Here is an 18,482-nt window from a genome sequence, read left to right on the forward strand (position 1 = left end):
GTGTGTGCGGGCGCGTGTGTGTGTGTGTGCTGCAGGTAAATAGGCCTATTGAATATTTGATGACCCCTTTGTCCACTTGCTTTGTCTGTCGGGGGGGACACTCTCATATCCAATCTAAAAAACAATGTGTCTGTGGTAAATTGTAACACTAAATACAGTTTATACGCAGATTTCTCAACTATCAAACCTGAAGTAATTCGCAATAAATTTGCAATAAAACTTAGTTTAAATATCTGACAAATGAAATCATCACATGTACAGGAGTAAAAGTAGTAGATGTTTTTCATTTCATTCTAATAAAACTAAATAACTAGCTATGTAAACATAATTAAGGTGGCAAAAGTGCTTGAAAAGGATGAGGAAAATGGTGGCAAAAATGTAATTAGCATTTCCTCTTACAGTATTTAACTGTTTTTCTCTTAACATAGAGGCAAGCCGTTACCACAAAAATCTGATGACTGCACTTCTTTGTGTGGGACTGTAATCGTGTCGTTACACACCACACACATCTTTGAATTTGTGAAAATACAAAGAGGGGAGAGAATGAAGAAAATCACACACTCAAGCCTTTTCCTTTTCCTCTCCATAAATCTCTTTAAACACCTAAAAAACAGAAGGAATTGATAAAAAAAAAAAATGAATTGAGAGCCAGCCACTTGCTCCTTTCTCTGTACTCATCTGAAGAGCAGACGGGCACAATAAGAGCACTCTTTCAGCTCTGAGCTTTCGCTACATAGAGCCATAATTATACTGATAACATACATACATAAATGCATTCAACCTCTCGCTCGGCACAGCGCACTGCCTGTGATTTCTTAATCTTCTTCCCCTCTCCTCCTCTCCTCTGCGTACATGTCCTCTTTTTTATTCTTTTCATTCCTCCCCCTTCCATCGCCATTATTTTTCATTCATAAGCACAGAAAGAGGGGGAGAGAGAGAGAGCGAGAGACAGAAAAGAGAAAAGAGATGAGAGAGGAGAAGAGAGGGAGACAGAGGAGAGGAGGAACAGAGAGCGACAAGGAGAGAGGAGACGGAAATTTGAGAGAGAAGGAAAGAAATCATCTGAGAGCTTGTGGCACTTAAACTCTCACTTAATGGTGCTCAGAAGAATTGATGGTTGAAAGGAGGGTATAAAGAGCATAAAAATAAAAAGTAAAAGAAGAGAGAGAGATTAAACCGTCGCCATCATCTTCTCAAATGCTCTTTTCTGCTCACTGGAACAACCGCGTTCCTCTCCCCTCCACAAGTCAGCTGAGACAAACCTGTGTCATCTCTCTCCATAGCACCCCTTCCTGCGCCACCCTTTATCTACTTCTGGTGAATCTTTCCATCCCTTTCTCAGAGGCCCACCTTAGCCTCAGATAAACGCATTGACAGGCAAATGGAGAATTTTAGTTATGAAGAATTTGGAGGAATTGAAGGGTGGCAGGAGAAGTAGAGTGGATTCCTTGCCACCTATGCAGCTTTGACCTAAGGGCTGGGACATCTTCTCCTCATCTCTACTTTACATCAAACACATTAAAGCTGTGCCGCACATTAAAAGCTGAACACACACATATAAAACTGCTCTCTGTCATTTGGCAATCATCAGTCAGCGCAGCCAACCGCTCATTTTCTCCCTCTCGCGTTAGCCGTCCGTCTGCCTGCCTGTCTTGTTCTATCCTTTCCTGTCCCCTCTCTCCCATCCACGCTCCCCCACCTTTCCCTCGCCCGACCCCCTTCTCCATTCTCTGTCACGGTGCTGTCTGTGTTTTATAGGTCCCTGTAGAACAGGGATCTTTTACAGGCTGACTGGACTTTAGGAGGCCCTCGTTTAGCAGCATCCTGCCTTAATTAAAAACCCCTTTTGTGCTCTCTGCCTTTAACAATGAGGATAGCAAGAAGGGGAGGGGGAGGGGGGGTGAAGAGGAATAGAGAGAGTTAATGCGTAAAGAAAAACAAAAGAGAGCGGGAAGATTCAGAAGAAGAGAGTGAGAGAGAGAGGGAGATGGTCGTGTATAGGAAGTGATAGGAAGACAGGCAGATAGATAGTAAGGACGACAAAGGGAAGGATGGAGAGATATGGACAGAGAGAAGATAGCTGTTAATTACAACTGCCATTAAAAAGACACCAGACAGCCTCTTTGGGGAGAGGGAGAAGGAGAGGAGAATGGGAGAGAGTGAAGTAAGAGGATAGGGTAGAAGGGAGTAGGAAAGTAACAGTGTGCAGTGGAAAAAGGTAAAGGGGAGTGCGAAAGTGTATCTGTCTGTGCCTGCGTACATGCACCTATGAATGTACGTTCATGTATGTCTGAGGGTGTTGATGTGTGTATCTGAGCAGCAATGTGTGTGTGTGTGTGTGTGTGTGTGTGTGTGTGTGTGTGTGTGTGTGTGTGTGTGTGTGTGTGTGTGTGTGTGTGTGTGTGTGAGAGAGAGAGAGGCTGTCTGTGGGATGATTGAGCAGCACACAGGCTGCTTACTGATTACCTTCATGTAGAACAAGCTGCTATTGACTGGAGAGTGACGGATGGCCATCGGCCCCAAGCATGTGTATGTGTGTTTGTGTGTCTGTGTGATACTATGAATTCCTCTGCTGCTCCCTCTATTGTCTCCTAATCGAGACTTCTCTAATCAACCACAATCATTTCTTTCCTTTCTTTATTTTCTTTTTCTCTCTTTTTACGAACACATCAGACTTCTGCCTCTTAATCCGTTCCTCCCCTTCATTGGATTTCCGATTCTGAAACAACGCAAAATTGAAATTTGTTGTCTGATAGTTGTTTCAGATTCTGCAGATTTTCTATGTTTATGTTTCATTCATCTTGAAAAAAGAAACTAAATTATTGCAAATGTGATGGTTGGTGCTTGTTTGTGTATTCCTGTGTAAGTCATGTGAGTGTGATTCCTTGCACATTTTCTCACTCCTCTTGTGTTTTTCTCCTTCTCTCTCACACCTTCAGGCTTCTCTGCAGAATGTCCAGTAAGGAGCGCCACCTTGAGTCCAACTGTCCGTCCTCGTATATAAAGACTGAGCCATCTAGTCCTGCCTCGCTGACTGACAGTCTAAACCATCACTCCCCTGGTGGCTCCAGTGACGCCTCAGGCTCATATTCATCCACGATGAACGGCCACCCCAACGGCTTAGACTCCCCGAGCCTCTACGGCTCCAATGCAGGGCCCCTGGGGCCTGCTGGTGGCCCTGGATCAAAGCGTTATGAGGACTGTTCGTCAACAATTGGGGAAGATTCACAGATTAAGTGCGAGTACATGTTGAATTCAATGCCCAAGAGGCTGTGTCTGGTGTGCGGGGACATTGCGTCAGGGTACCACTATGGAGTGGCATCCTGCGAGGCCTGCAAGGCCTTCTTCAAACGCACAATCCAAGGTTGGCTTCCATTTTGAGTTTCTGTCTTGAATCATCTCTGTTTTTCCTCCTCTGTCTGTCTTGTATTCATTTTCTGTGTTCATCTCTGCATCCATTTATTGGCTGGCTTAGCAAAAGAGTTTTGTTTTGTGTAACATTTGTCGAAAGCTGTAGACATTCTGGGTGTCTGGCTAAATTGACAGTGACTAGTACCAGAGTTCCAGCAGACAGCAGCTTAATATGTTAGAAATGTTGCATCAGGCTGTGCAGGCATGGAGCTAGCAGGACGAGAAGTCACAGAGCCTATAGGACTAACAACTTAAGTGCCATTCAATGACTGGCGTCATGTTCTGTTTTTTAAGTACACCTTACATTTGGCCACCAGAGATTGATTTGTAGCATGTATGCATTGGGTCATTAGTTGGTCGGTTGTTGCAAAGTGCAAGTTGCTGTTGCACCTCAATCAAGTAAGCTGTGATGTTTTAGCTGCTGAAGAATATTAAACCACTCCCCCCCCCCCCCCCCCCCCCCCTCTTTGTGCTCCACAATCTACCCACCAGAGACCCAATGTAATGTCATCATATTATATTATACCAAATATGATGATATCTTTTCGCTATCCCCAAGTGATGTTAGATGATCAATTATTGATTTTTAAGGCGGTCTGAGAATTGTTTTAAATTTGCATGCTGTCATGCTGTCTGGATCGCAGTCCAGGCACTCTGCTGAGGCAAACCAGGAGAAAGAATATCCAGAAGCCATACGTTTTGTTTCTATTGTTATTATCATCCTGCTTTTTCCAGTCTTGAATTTCAAGTACACAACAGTTTATGAACACAGCATAACAAAATAATACAACACAGGACTGCCAGCAGGGTAACTAAGGTCAGAGAGTAAAAGTGAAGTTGTGGTATTTCACATATTGAACTCCTATTGAACCTATTACTGAAACATACAAAACACTTTTTTGCATTTTTGTCAAATCAAATGCAAACTGAAAACTACGCCCTCAAACACATATTTTGAGCATTGTTAGGTAAGAGCAGAGAGAAACAGTGAGTAATGGGACAGATAGAGGACTTATGCCAGGTCACGTTTCAGCCTCTGATGTTTTATGGTATATGGTATATACTTCAGCTAAGTGAGCCACCAGGACACCCAGCAGAGATAGTTTTCTCTCTCTCCTCTGCTATTCTACAAACGTCCAATCAGTTACCATCATACAGACCGACTCCCAGACACACCCCTTTCACCCTCAACCTTGACCTCTTCTTCATCAACAACAAAGAGTAATTTCCAGGTAGCAGTTTGTATCCCATATCTACCTGCTAACGCTTCATCCTGGGGGTTGTCAGATTTAAGCCTGTGGTCTAGGCGATAACATAGTGTCATAGTGAGGTCAGAGTTCATGTCTTGAGGTCGGGGGTTTCGGGTAGGGGTCAGACGTGAGAAGGGATAAAGTGATAGAGAGAGTAATCCACATGATGAGAAGAGTAGCAGGAATTAGGCTCAGTAATCCTTTGCTCATCTCTTTCTCTTGTTAGGACCAATTGGTACCCCACACAGGAATTCTTCTTCTTTTCCTCTTTTTTTGCAACTCGATTAATATTCAATTCTAAGTAAGGTTGTAATTATTTCACTAGATACTGTAGAGGTCAGTCCAGCAACAGATCAGATTTGTTTGCTGTATGGCCCAGTCCCTCTATAGGTCAACTCCCTTCAGCATGACTTGTACAGTAGATCAGATAACACAGATTGTTTTTGGAAATACAGCCCAAATTAACAACATCAATTATCCTTGAATGTGTACGTACTTCATTCAACGTTTTAGTTGGGAAAGTAACTGAATTTTATATTTGCGCCTCTGCAAAGCTGTTGACCACATCAGACATTTGCTTGGCCACCAGTAAATGCTTTGCGTTACTGTAATAATTAATAGTCTTGTTCGAGATTTTTCCCCATAACTCACACTCACCTTCAATCAGCCATCTAGTCACTCATTCTGCCACTTGTTTAATCAAGCTACCAGTCAGTCAAGCAGCCAGCCATCATCGATCCATTCAGTCAGTCATATCAGACAGGATTCATCTATCTGCCTTTCCATCCCTCCACCTGTCGCTGCTTTCTTTTTCCCCCGATAAGCAGCTTTTCCAGTAAAGCCCCTGAGAGAGAGAGAGAGTGAGAGAGAGAGAGAGAGAGAGAGAGAGAGAGAGAGAGAGAGAGAGAGAGAGAGAGAGAGAGATGGGCACAGGAGCGTGTGGGTGGGGGGGTGGGGGCTGGAAGTCTTACATCCACTAGATGGTCACCACTATCCAGAGATGACCCATATGTGTTTATTATGGGATGAGATCAGAACACTGTGCAATCCCAACAAAGAGATTGGAGCACACACAGGTGGAGATAATGGTGGAAACACACCAATGCAGACACACACACACATACACACGACCTTTGTAATCACTCTGTATAGGTTTAACCCCCTAATTCATCTGGCCTCACTGCTTCTAACAGTTGACCAATTCCACTTGGCTCTTTTCATTTAGGACTTGTTAAAGGTAACACAGGCGATGGCAGCCACAAATTTGATACAAGGGTCCAGCAGACATATAGATATGATGCCATGTTGACGCCAGAGCCTCTTTGGAGTATGACCTTGAACAGACTTAATGCACGGTTCTCTCCCTCATTTTCACTCTACTTGTAATCCTTCCCTTCTCAGTAGCGAACATGTTGCAGATCACGAAGGCCAGAATTACAGGTCATGGGTCAAGACTTTGTCAAACTGTCACGAATGGTAGTGATGAAAGACTAGTTCGATGAGCATGATGATTGGATTCCATGAGGTACCTGGAGCTGTTATGGCTCAGTTAGCTAAACTACTTTGACATTCCAGTGCTTCTCTGCACAATGACGGAGGGAGGTCCTTGGCACTCTTGCTTTTAAAGAAGCTTTAAATAAGATGCAGTGCTTATGTATATGAACATATACGTATATTGATTTATAACCAAATGCTTCTGCCTGCCTTTAATAAGATAAACAGTGCAGAGGAATGAATTCTGTAATAGTATTCCACTCACAGTTCCTTAATTATGGCAATTACTCCAGCTTAAATGGACACAGCAAGAATTTAGTTAGTAACCTCAACCTCATGAACAAATCTCGGTCATAATTCTGTGTGTGTTTTTGTCATCAGTTTTTTTGCCACAGAACTACTGTTTGTGTTTGTTGAGATGCAGACTGAGCAGGCTTGGATCCACTGGAACAAATGGGTCATGACATTATCTTTGGCCATCACACAAGCCAAAACCTTCCACAGGCAGACCCGTGTGTGTGCGTGTGCGTCTGTGTGTGGGCTTGTGTTTATTCATGTAAATGAGCACAGATTTATATGTATGTCTGTGCACATATGCCTGTGTTTATGCATGTGTGTGTGTTTGTGTGTGTGTGTGTATCTTGGCTGGAAAGCCGGGCCAGCCTCAGATGGGCAGCGGTAGACATATTGGTATGTTTCAACCCATTAGCCAATAAAACCGCAGGTAATCACCAAAAAAACACCTCCAGCTGGACAGGGAGGAGAGCATGGGGCAGGAGAGGAAGATGAGAGGGGAGGGGAGGAGAGGGCTGAGAAGTTGAAACAGGGAAGGAGAAGAAAAAGTCTGCATTGGGCACATGGATGTAGGAAGGAATTAGTGGTGTGTGTCTGTGTGCGTCTGTGTGTGTGTGAGTCACAGCATGAAGGAAGTGGCTCTGGCAGCTGCTGTTTCTGTGGCGGCAGTCCAGCGACACCTGACAACCTGCATCTATCACTCCCTTATTGAGAGAGAGGGATAAAGGGGAGTGAAGAGGAGGGCAGAGTGTGGAAGAGGGATGGAAATGGGGAGAGAGAGACAGGTAAGGGAGAAAGACGAGAACAGGGGTGAGGAAGACGGGAACGGGGGAGGTAATAGAGAACAAAGGAATGAGTAAAATGTACACATGGAAAGGTAAAAGTGATAGGTCGGAGTCAAGCAAGTAACGTGTGATGAAGAGATGAAGGTAGAGCTGTATGGTGAAGAGAAAGACTGCCATCACACAACTATTCATATTACACAGTCTGCACTACGGTGGCCAATTGTCATGCAGCAGGTGGACACACATCTTCTCAAAGGAGATTGTAGGGGATTTGAGGCCCTCATATACCCCCCTCACACACACACACACACACTCACATATAGAGCAAGGGGATCTTTGGAGGCTCCTGTGTGGAATACCTAAGACCGCTACATTTCCACAACCCATAAAGGCAGAAATTGTAACTTTATATATTTCCACATACACTGACATTTTCATAGGAATCCTCCTAATTCCTTCCCATGCCCTTACTGTGGACTGTGTGTCGGTGTCAGCGTAGATAGACCTTACAGTCAGGTGACACACACAGTCCTATGTCATAGCCTTATCTAAGTTATCACTCGGTAGGCGTCACTGTCCTTTTTTTAGTCTTTCTCTCCCCTCTGCATGGATTAACGTGTCCACCGCTACTCAGACCTCAAGCAGCTCTTTAGTCGTCCATTTAGCAGCACTAGCCTGTTCAGTCAAACAAGGCCGATTACCGGCTACCCATTAAGTCACGCAGATTCTCCCTCATTAGCACATTTAGCCTTAATGCTAGGTGGGTGTCTCATTTAACTGCGGTATTAATCTGTTCCTCCTGTATCCTCAGCGTGTAAAGCTTGCGTGTAAGCTAACTAGTCCAATTAGAGGTGTCCATTAGGCTGCACGGGTTCCCCCAGCATTAGCCGCGTTTAGCCTTTACTCTAGCTAACAAGGCCCATTAATGACCATCTTGTTACCCATTAAGAAGTATTTGTGCATTTAGCCTTTTCCCCAGCTAACTAGCCCCTTTAATCAGCCCAGTAATGAGAAAACATCCTCTCCACAGCAGCAGTCAATAGCAATCACTGTTTACTCTGTTACTGTGGGAGATGCAGTGGCTTACAGGGGGCACTTGAGACTGTAGCTGTCGAATGGGCACAGGACAAAGAAGTACAAAAAACCAAAACGTTGGACTCTCAGAGCAGCTTGTGTTGTCAATGAAGAAAGCACTGTGAATTGAATTAGAGCAGGTGAAAAGTCCAAATCAGAAGAGGGGCAGAGGTGAGAGGTATAAATGTGATAATGACTGTAGATTGTTGAAAAAAAGTAGGGAGACAATGTGAGAGGAAGAGATAGAGATACAAAAGTGGCACGGACATAGCGGAATTAGAAGGCATTCCTCTCCCAAGGTTGATGAAATGTAACAGGACATTGACTAGACCACGATCGCCCCCCTCCCCAGCTGACAAACCAACAAACTCCTTTCTCTACCAGATTCCACAGTATTGTGCTCACAACAAGCAAAGGGCTGGTCTGACCGATTAGTAGAAAACGACAAGCTTATTAACAACAAAAGTCCATCTTAAGGTCAAAGTTCGAACTCATACAGGAGCCTTTGCTGTCTAAGCTGCAAAGACAAACACACAAAAAGTACACACACAAGCCTGAGATCTCCCTGTGGATATATGGGTTTATGGTGTATGTGAAGTGTGAAGTGCGTGCATGCGTGGTTGTGTGCGTGTGCTGTGGTTTATCTTTGTTAAAGAGCTCAGTCAGAGTTAGCTGATTATTCAGATCAGTCATCCCAGACGGCTGTCCACTAAAGAGCCTACACACGCACATGCCAAGCAGTGAAATGAAAGCAGCTGAATCAGTTTTCACTCTCTCACTCTTTTCCGCTTTGCCCCATTAAGCATTCATGTCTTCACCTCTCAAATATTTTTGCATTTCTGTTATGTTTCATATTTGTCTATTGATATCTGTCTGTCTGGTTGTTGTCCGCCTGTCTCTCGCCGCATGTCTATCCAAAATGAAATCTCTCTTTCTGTTTTCCTCCAACATGTCTACGTGCCGCAGGCAACATCGAGTACAGCTGTCCAGCCACCAATGAGTGTGAGATCACCAAGAGGAGACGCAAGTCGTGCCAGGCCTGCCGCTTCATGAAGTGTCTGACTGTGGGCATGCTGAGGGAGGGTAAGGGAAAAGGTCTCTTCCTTATCTTTCTCTGTTAAAGGTGCCACATGTCTCATTCTAAAGTGTATTCAGCTGGGTCCACACTACAAGATAATTAAGCCAATTAGGGGCCTGGAACATTTTTTATTTTAATAGTTCTGAAGATGTGTAGTGTGAGGTTAGGGTGTATTTTAAAAAGCAAAGTACATAGTAAGGATGCAGGCTGTATATAGGCCAAGAGCCAATTGGGAGCCAAGTAATAATATATCTTCACCTTCAGATCTGCGTCCCTATCCACATTTTAGCTGTTTTATTATCAGTGCACAGCTAATTGTTCCTGCTTGTCATCTGCTGTTTGTCTACTCTAAACCACATTTGAAGAGTTTTTGCGTGATTTCCAGTTAGAGACTGGCTGGACTCGGGTAGATAGGGAATGGAAGTGTGTGGCGTGATGTTGTGGCCAGATGGTGTGTGTTTGCTCTCCACAATTTAGCGGAACCAAGTGCTGTGAAATGTATGTTATTGTGTGTGTGTGTTTGTGTGTGTATGGTGTGTGTCACATATTGAACTTCTGCTAAGATTTTTAAAAATCCTGTAGTGTGAACCCAGCCTGAAATGTGTTTAAATACTGATTCAGTGGAACTATAGTAACTGCAAACAAACCAAATTGTTACTGAGAAGACTGGCGAGAGCTCGCCTCCTGGCACCTGTAGACAGAGGAACAAGTAAACACGATGTAAAAATCTGATTTTGGAAAGTGGAAGTTAACGCACCAAGCCAGTGAAGGAGGGAGTTGGCATCTTCCTCTTTGGGACAAGAAGCAATGGGATTAATGGAAAATAAGAACGCTAGAACAAATAGTGGCATACAGAGAATACAGGCAACCAGTCTACTCAAACATGGTGTTGTTTGTTTACAGTAATTATAAGGAGATATTTTAGTAAAGGATTGACAATGGTGCATTGATGTTCAACAAAGTTCCAGTACAGTAAGTCTAAATTGGCTCTTTTATGGAAATCATCTTTGTGTTTCCCTTTTCCTGTGTATTTTATCTCTCACTTCCACATAAATGGATTTGAAGGCATGTACACACACACACACACACACACACACACACACACACACACACACACATACACAGACATACTAACTACAGCCTTGTCTGACTAAGTCGCTATTAGATAATGATAGAAATTACAAGATAATAGCCTCAGTGTTTCATTCCCTCTTTCTATTGCTCCCTCAACTGTGTGGAAAGATTTTTAAAAAACGAGATATTATCTGGCCCCTCACCACTTTCATTAAATACACTCACTTTCTCATTTTCACACTCCCTCACTCCCTCCGCCTCTCTCCCTCTGCCTCCCTCTCGCCTGCCCACCTCTGACCTTTCTACTCCCACTGCACTTCCCAACGATGAGAAAAGAGGGAGAGGACTTGCAGGGGATGAAGAGGAGGTCCGAGAGAAAGGCTGAGACGTAGCAGGGGATGGAGGGAGAGGGTGCGGGGGGTAGGAGGGAAAACGAGAAGTGGGGGGAAGGAGCAAAAGAAAAGAGATTGATTTATAGGAGCAGAGGAGAGGGACCAGGGGAGGAAGAGAGGCAGAGGGGAGGGAGGTTGAATGAAGCAGAAAGTGTGTGAGGGAGCGACGGAGAGGGGAGAAGAAGAAGAGGAGGGTCAAGGTTGTAATTGATGGGGGACCTGGCCTACGCCCCCTTCCTCACAGTGGTCAGGGAGCGTGCCTCTGCCGACTCTCCCCCGCCGGCCCCTTCCTCCATCCGCTGCTGCCGTCATCTCTCCTTCTATCTCTCCCACTCCACGTTAGCGTTGGTCTCGCGTCCGTCCAGTATCCCATTCACTCGTGTTACTCTGAAGCTCAGCCAAAGGTGGCAAACGTCGCGCATCCTTCCATCTCAGATCGGCATCTTTAGATTTTATTCAAATCAAATCAACCAGAAATTTAGGACTGAAATCTCACAATTGAACTGCTGTTATGACACACGTCTTCTCTCACACACACATAACTCATAGATATCTGGGGGCCCAATCACTGGCATTCTCTGAAAGTATGTCTCTCTCTCGCTCTTTCGCTCTCTCGCTCTCTCGCTCTCTCGCTCTCTCGCTCTCTCGCTCTCTCTCCCTTGCACACACATACACACACACACAAGCTGCTGTCGATGCGTTTGTTCTCCCAGTTGATCTGACATCGGCAGAACCTCCGTCTCATCTCCTATTTTGTCTTGTGTGGCCACAAACACATACACACATGTGTAAGTGCCTGTATTATTGGCAGCTCCAATAGTGTCACAATTCACACAGCTCAGACTGGATCCTCCTATGGAATCCAGACGCCAGATTGTCCTTGTTCATGAATTCAGAGCACAGAACAGCCATTTGACTTTATTTTCAATGTCTCATTTTTTATCAGTTATTTTAATTAAATTCTTCCCTAGTTTTGCTTTGGCAGTGAGTGATGAAGCTGGGAAAACAAATGACAGAATGCAAGACAGACTTCAGATTTGAACTCAGACTGGGCTCTGCTCACTCACTCACTCAGTGAGACAACATAACTTTTGATACTAAACCCAGTATGTGCGAAAATGCTCTGTTCTGTCCCGAGGAGGCAGCCATATAACAGCCTTTTGTGTCTGCTGCCTCTCTCCTCCACATGCATAGATCATACACACACACACACACACACACACATGCAGGCAGGCAGGCCCATACATATATATACATCAACATGACAGCCCATAGCCACCCCATTTGTTGTGCCGGGTGCAAATTTAATACAGGGGTCCTGCTCTACATATGAATAAGCGTCATTTGGAAAACGTATTCATCCATTTTGTTACATTTCCTCAATTTAAATATTTTGTTTATGTGTTAGAAATACAGGACAGTTTAGATGCATATACTGCACAAACACTCGCATCATTTGGAAATGAAATAGAAACTTCTGTTATTTTGAGCTTGACGTTGAGCAAATACCTTCAGACAAAGCACATACACACCCACTGAGGGGCATTGGCTACTGTGTGTCCTGCAGCCCCCCTGGGTGTGAGCGTTGGTGCAGTACAGTTGCATAGATGATAATGGTAAGTGGCTCAATCAGTTAGCGTCAGAGCTAACTGCTGTTGTCAGGGGCTCGCTCGTGGGAGAAAGGTGAAGATAAAGAGGTATGGGTTGGAATGGGGTGGAGTACACAGTGTGTGTGTGTGTGTGTGTGTGTAGATGCTGCAGTTTACCCCCTAGGGCAAGATCTGCCTCAAATTAGCTTTGTTGCCCTGGGAGAAAGAGTGGGCGAGAGGGAGAGGGAGGCAAACAAGGTGTGTGTGTGTGTGTGTGTGTGTGTGTGTGTGTGTGTGTATGACTGGGTTGCCACTGGTCTAGAGGGTCAGTAAACCAACTCAGAGTTCAGTTCTCTTTCCTCTTAAACACACATCTGACCGTGTGAATACACAGAGTTCACCCGCTACCTGTCAGGGAAAGGAAGGAGGAAAGGAGAGGAATAAAAGTGTGTGTGTTGGGGGTTGGGGGGGTAACCAACATAGGCACCCACCTACCAATATGTATCAGCTAATTTCTAGAGCAAGGCAATTAAAAAGCCTGACTATATTATGAGAACTTCCCCTCTGGCAATGGCTGTCTGTCCATTTTTAATGAGGTCATAATGATGCGTCAGCTGAAGACTGAAAGGTCACAGGGGCGGGGCTTAAATCTGCCTATATGGGGGAGGGGTGTTATTGCAGGTAAAAGAGAGACTGGAACACATTCGACAGAGAAACGTATTTGAAACGTCTGACAATTCTATAAACACATAAAAGCAGGATCACTGTGCAGCTGTCACAGTTATTTCCATTTACACACAAATAGCAAAGCGAGGTAAACACGGCGCATTCGACATCGGCAGAGGCACAGACAAACGCTCCAAAGAATCATGAATAGAATACAAAAACAGAGATCAGAAATATGAAGATGAAAGGCTCTGGCAGAAGCACACAACCCATCAGCCAGCCATGCTCTGTATGCATATGTACATATGGTCGTATTGACAGATTTGCTCCCTTACAACACACCAACTTTGATGATGGCACGTCTGGTGAGTCGTGGCTAAACAGACAGAATGTGTTGATTCCAAAACCAAAGCCACCATCTCTATGAAGCAGTAAACGGCCAGCTGGATTCAGATGGTACACTACTAGAGAGACAAGTCCACAGACTGCAAATATAAACCTTGGCACGCTGCCCCTCACCAGCACACACACACACACAGACACAACCAGCCTGTGCCAACTTTGGCCATGCTCCCTACGGCCTCTAAGACCTAATGAGTGAGATCGGGTGGAAGGCCCCAGTCTGTGTGAACGTTGTGTGTGTGTGTGTGAGCGAGAGAGTTGTGTGTGTGTGTGTGTGTGTGTGTGTGTGTGTGTGTGTGTGTGTGTGTGTGTGTGTTTGTGTGTGTGTACAGCTGGTGGTGTGCATCATAACTTTCCTCGTCGCTTGATGATCCCGACTGCTGCTGTCCAGCCTCATTGCTGCACACGCCGTCAAAATGGATCAAATGTTTCGGTCGACGGCAATGTTTTGAAAGGGGTGAAAAGGAGAGGGGAGGTAAAGAAGGGAGAATATGGAATGAAAAAGGAGGGGAGAATGAACAGACATGTGAGAGAGGGAGGAGAGCGAGGTGACGGGCTGAGGGGAGGAGACGACGAGCAGATAGAGAAATTGAGGAGGGAAGAGCCAGACAACTGGTGGCGTCTGGTGTTTCCCCATGGGAAACTTGTAGCTAAATCTGGCCCTCTAGCGTCTGCTCTGACTGTGTGTGTGGGTGGGTGGCATCTGGTTGCATCCGTGATAGAAAGGAGTGATAATGGAAATACTGTGATGAGAGATCTGCCTAAGTGGCTCGCTCTCCTTCTCTCACATTAACTTTCTTGAGGAGAGGAGAAGAGAGGAGAGGAGAGGAGAGGAGGAGTGGAAGAGCAGAGGAGAGTGTGACATGTGACATGTGACATGAAAGAACACATGGTTGGAAGATAAGAGAGAGAGCTGGATTGTGGTCGGCCTTTTAAGTGCTATGACCTGCTTTTGTGGGAGGAGCCCTCCATTTTACAGAAGCCTTGTAAACTGATTTCACAAAATGCCTCTGAAGCCTCAAAATCAAATGTGGATTAGGTGAATCGCCAAAAACAAACACACACATAGATATTACATACAGATATTCACTGGAATCCAAAAGTTTTAAACTCTCAGGCAGCACATGTTGAGCAGATTCAGTTAGAAGCGTATATATAAAATGGTAGAAACACACAGATAAACACGTTTATACACACACACACACACACACACACACACACACACACACATACACACACACACATTAGATTTGAACTGGTATGTTGTCTCACCCCATCTACTCACCCATCAGTTCTGAAACCCACATAGGAAAACCCTTTATGTTATTACGTCAACGGTGGGACTGGACACACACGCGCACGCACGCGATCACACACACACATGCAGGATGATCATTTTATGGGAGGTGGGTGAGAGAAAGGGTCCGTCCACACTTCAACACTGTTACAACTTCAATTATCATAAAACTTCCACCCCCCGCTCTCTCTCTCTCTCCCTCTCTCTCTCTCTCTCTCCCCCTGTTGTTGTTCCAAGAGATCAATCCATTTTGCCCTCCCGTCTCCTCTCTGCTCTATCCCTCTCTTCTTTTCTCACCCTCCCTCCCTCATTCTTTTTTCTGTCTATTATTGGCAATCTGAAATCAATTCATTTTGTCTCTTTCTTCCCCCTCCTCTTCCTCTTGTTGTTCTCTGTCCACCTTACTCTTTCTATTTGTTGTCTGCACCCCCCCCCCCCCCCCATTCTCTCTTCAAAAGCACTTAGGTGTCAGATGCATTTCACTCGCAATCCCTCAACTGTTCAAGCACAGATACACACGCTCATTCGCACACACACAATCACACACACACGCACAGGCATGCGTGCACGCTGACACAGAGCGATGCCAGCGCAGTGTAAAATCTATGCTGATGTGATCAGTGCAGATCGTGCTATTGACAGACAGCAATATTCCCACGATAGGAATGATTCACCTTCATCACTGTCACAGGTCTTGTGTGTGTGTGTGTGTGTGTGTGTGCTTGTGTGCTCCACAATATGTGTGTGTGTGCGTGTGTACAGGGGCTTGTGTGTCTGTGTGCATGGTTATGTTCATTCATTGATACTTGCAAGGTGAATTAGTACCTGGTAGTATAGAGCGTGTGTGTGTGTGTGTGTGTGTGTGTGTGTGTGTGTGTGTGTGTGTGTGTGTGTGTGATAATAGAGGTGTACTACAGTTGACCTAGTAATTAAAGCTGGTCGAGCTATATAACCTCTGTGGATTTCTGCTTTTCTTCTATTGTTCCTCTCTCTCCTTTCATTACGTGGTTTCCTATCTTATTCCCATTATGCGCTCCCACTCCTCCCCTCCTCCTCTGTCTCATTTCAGTTTTTTCATTCTCCCTTTCTTTTTTGTTTATGAAGCCATCCATTACTCTCTCTGTCATTGTTTCTTCCTCAACGTATGTTTGTTCTTCTTTATCCTCCTCACTTCTTTTTCCTGTTTTAGTATTCCAGCATCTTCTTCACTCTTTACTCTTTTTTTGAAATGTTTCTAGTTAGATGTAGTTCAAATTAAATCCAACTTTTATTTCCCTATTGTCACACAGTTTTATTAAAATTGAATAATAGTATGATAAATAGTTAATGATCAATCTAGAAAGAAAATGTAAGATTCCTTGTGATTGCGTAAAATCAGACCTGACTTTTTACCCACAACAAACATAAGGACATTTAAGCACAAGGCTTTTTCCTCTCCTCTCCTCTCCTCTCCTCTCCCTTCCTCTCCTCTCCTGCCCATTCTGCGATTTGAAGGCTCATTTGTTAAGGGGAGGTAAAGCAGCTCCTCTCTCCTCCCGCCCCCCCTCTTCCTGCCCCCTGTCTCTTTTTTGTGGGCTTTGGAAATATAATTTTCAATTTTTAATTTGATTCATTTAGATTTGATCATTAATCAGTGCTGAGAGAGAGTTAATTTGGTGGAAAATAGATGAGGTAGTTAGAGAGGGCTCTTTATGAAGTGTGCACTGCACATGACCGGGTCTTTTAGGTATAAGGAAAAAAGGGAGAAAAATTGAGTCTGTCACAGAGTTTGTGTCAGAAAGAAATATGGAAGGAGAGAGAGAGAGAGAGTGTCTGGATGTGTAGGTGTGTGGGTGTTTGTGTCATTGACAGGATTTATGAGATAAAGTCAACATGAAAGTGTGTTTTTACATTGAAAATGATTTCCAACATTTTCAAAAATAAAATCTTATCAGGACACTTGAGAGGAGGAGCTTTATAACAGAATGTCGCAGAGTTTACATGATATGTGCTTGTAATTCTAGTAAATATCCAGTGTGGCTAAGACCAAACCCCTTTGTGTACAGTAACAACATCAAGGTATCACAACTAATTGGCTGTTATACAATACAAAATGCTATATCAGTATCATACAGAAGAGACCTCTTGAGTCCTTCTTTTTCTTTTTTAATTCAGCCTTGCTGTTTTCCATAAGTTCAGGAGCCTGCACCATATTGTCAGCGACCATGATTAGGACGTAATTACGTATCAGTAACTATATGTTGATACACTGAGTGCTGTTTTTACCAGCAAGGAATTTGCAACGGTTTCCTGCAGTGGGTGTGTAATCTCACGGCTTCCTGTAGCTTTTTCACATTTTCACATTTCATTGTAAACAAAAATTAACACAGTGGCTACGGAGCTACTGAGAACGTAGCATATTGAGCTGTTTATAAATGGCTCATTATCGCTCGTCACCTGCAGGATGGCACATGTTGACCTGCGAGGTTAAGGATGGACCCTGTCACATTTTGGCCTTGCTCCCGAGCAGGGCGGCAACGTTTCATTCCTCCCCTCTCTGTGGAGGCGCATAAATGATCAAAGCTCTGAACGCTACCACACAGCTAGTATAGTATGTAGTACAGTAGAGAAAGGCCTTTTATTTATTTATTTATTTTTATTCCCTTCATGAATTTCTCACTCCGATGTTGCTTCTACTCTTTCGCTCGTTCCGACCAAGCAGCGACAAAAGGTAATGACCTTACAAGCTGCTGGTCTGAGATTACCAAGACAGAAGATGGACATATGGGGGTGTGAGACTAAGGCTGTGTGTGTGTGTGTGCGTGTGTGTGTGTGTGTGTGTGTGTCTGTGTGTGTGTGTGTGTGTGTGTGTGTGTGTGTGTGTGTGTGTGTGTGTGTGTGAGAGAGAGAGCGAGAGAGGGGGAGAGAGAGTGTGTGTGTGTCTGGATGTAATTGTGTGATGAGTGGGTCTGTACCCCCTGGTGTTAAGCGTTTCTTGACCGTTTGCTGACACCAGCCCCCCCACTGTACCTGGACTGTCAGCCCTTCTGTCTGCCTCTCCTTCTCTCCTCCTTCTCTCTCAAGCATGCACACACACACACACACACTCACATGCACACACAGGTGCATGCTATGTACAGCAGCTAATCCACAAGCATGCTTCCTGACATTTTTTTCCCTTTGCCACCAGTGGGAAACTTTGTGTTAAATCTCTTGTTGTGGTGCCTTGTATGTGATCAGCACATTTATCGTAAGATTTAGATGCTCGAGTGCTTGTTGCTTAAAGTAAAGGCCTGATATTGTTTGTGGTTTAATGTTATATTCAATATTTTGAGCTGAACTATCAAAGCTTACTGATAAATAATAACTGAAACAAATATTAAGAGTAGGTGACAAGTTCAAATGTTAGTGATGTGTTAAGAGAAATGTAACCAATCAGCCACCAAACTCCTTTTTACTTGGCAGCAAAAAACAGGAAAAAAGAGGAAATTATTTCCATGTCAAACCTCAGGGGATCCAGTGTGTGTATTTGTTTATTTAACTTTCATATTTTGTTTGTGTTTGTTTTTTAACTTTCTTTTTGGATTAGTTGTGATAGTTCAGCCGCAAATGCAATCGTCACTGGAGTGCGAACGCCTTCTTCACTCTCTTATCACATTATTTTGTAATGCTACATATCCCTACACCACTCTCTCAC

General features: G+C 44.3%; 1 protein-coding gene across 6 annotated transcripts in view; it reads left to right on the forward strand.

Annotated features, from left to right (window-relative positions):
* The first annotated feature begins 2,939 nt into the window (after positions 1-2,939).
* esrrga (estrogen-related receptor gamma a) overlaps positions 2,940-18,482 on the forward strand; it is a 43,750-nt gene continuing 28,207 nt past the window's right edge. For 4 of the 6 annotated variants that reach the window (XM_076155895.1, XM_076155899.1, XM_076155897.1 and 1 more), the window contains exons 1-2: positions 2,940-3,364; positions 9,275-9,391. In XM_076155895.1, the coding sequence (XP_076012010.1) occupies positions 2,953-3,364; positions 9,275-9,391 (529 nt within the window). In that variant the 5' untranslated portion in view covers positions 2,940-2,952. Of the gene's footprint in view, positions 3,365-9,274; positions 9,404-18,482 lie in introns of all 6 variants that reach the window. The other 2 variants (XM_076155896.1, XM_076155900.1) reach the window with 2 other exon arrangements.

Source organism: Genypterus blacodes, unplaced genomic scaffold (assembly GCF_046128005.1).
Source record: "Genypterus blacodes isolate CSIRO-AG114 ecotype Tasmania unplaced genomic scaffold, CSIRO-AGI_Gbla_v1 ptg000067l_1, whole genome shotgun sequence".
NCBI lineage: Eukaryota > Metazoa > Chordata > Actinopteri > Ophidiiformes > Ophidiidae > Genypterus > Genypterus blacodes.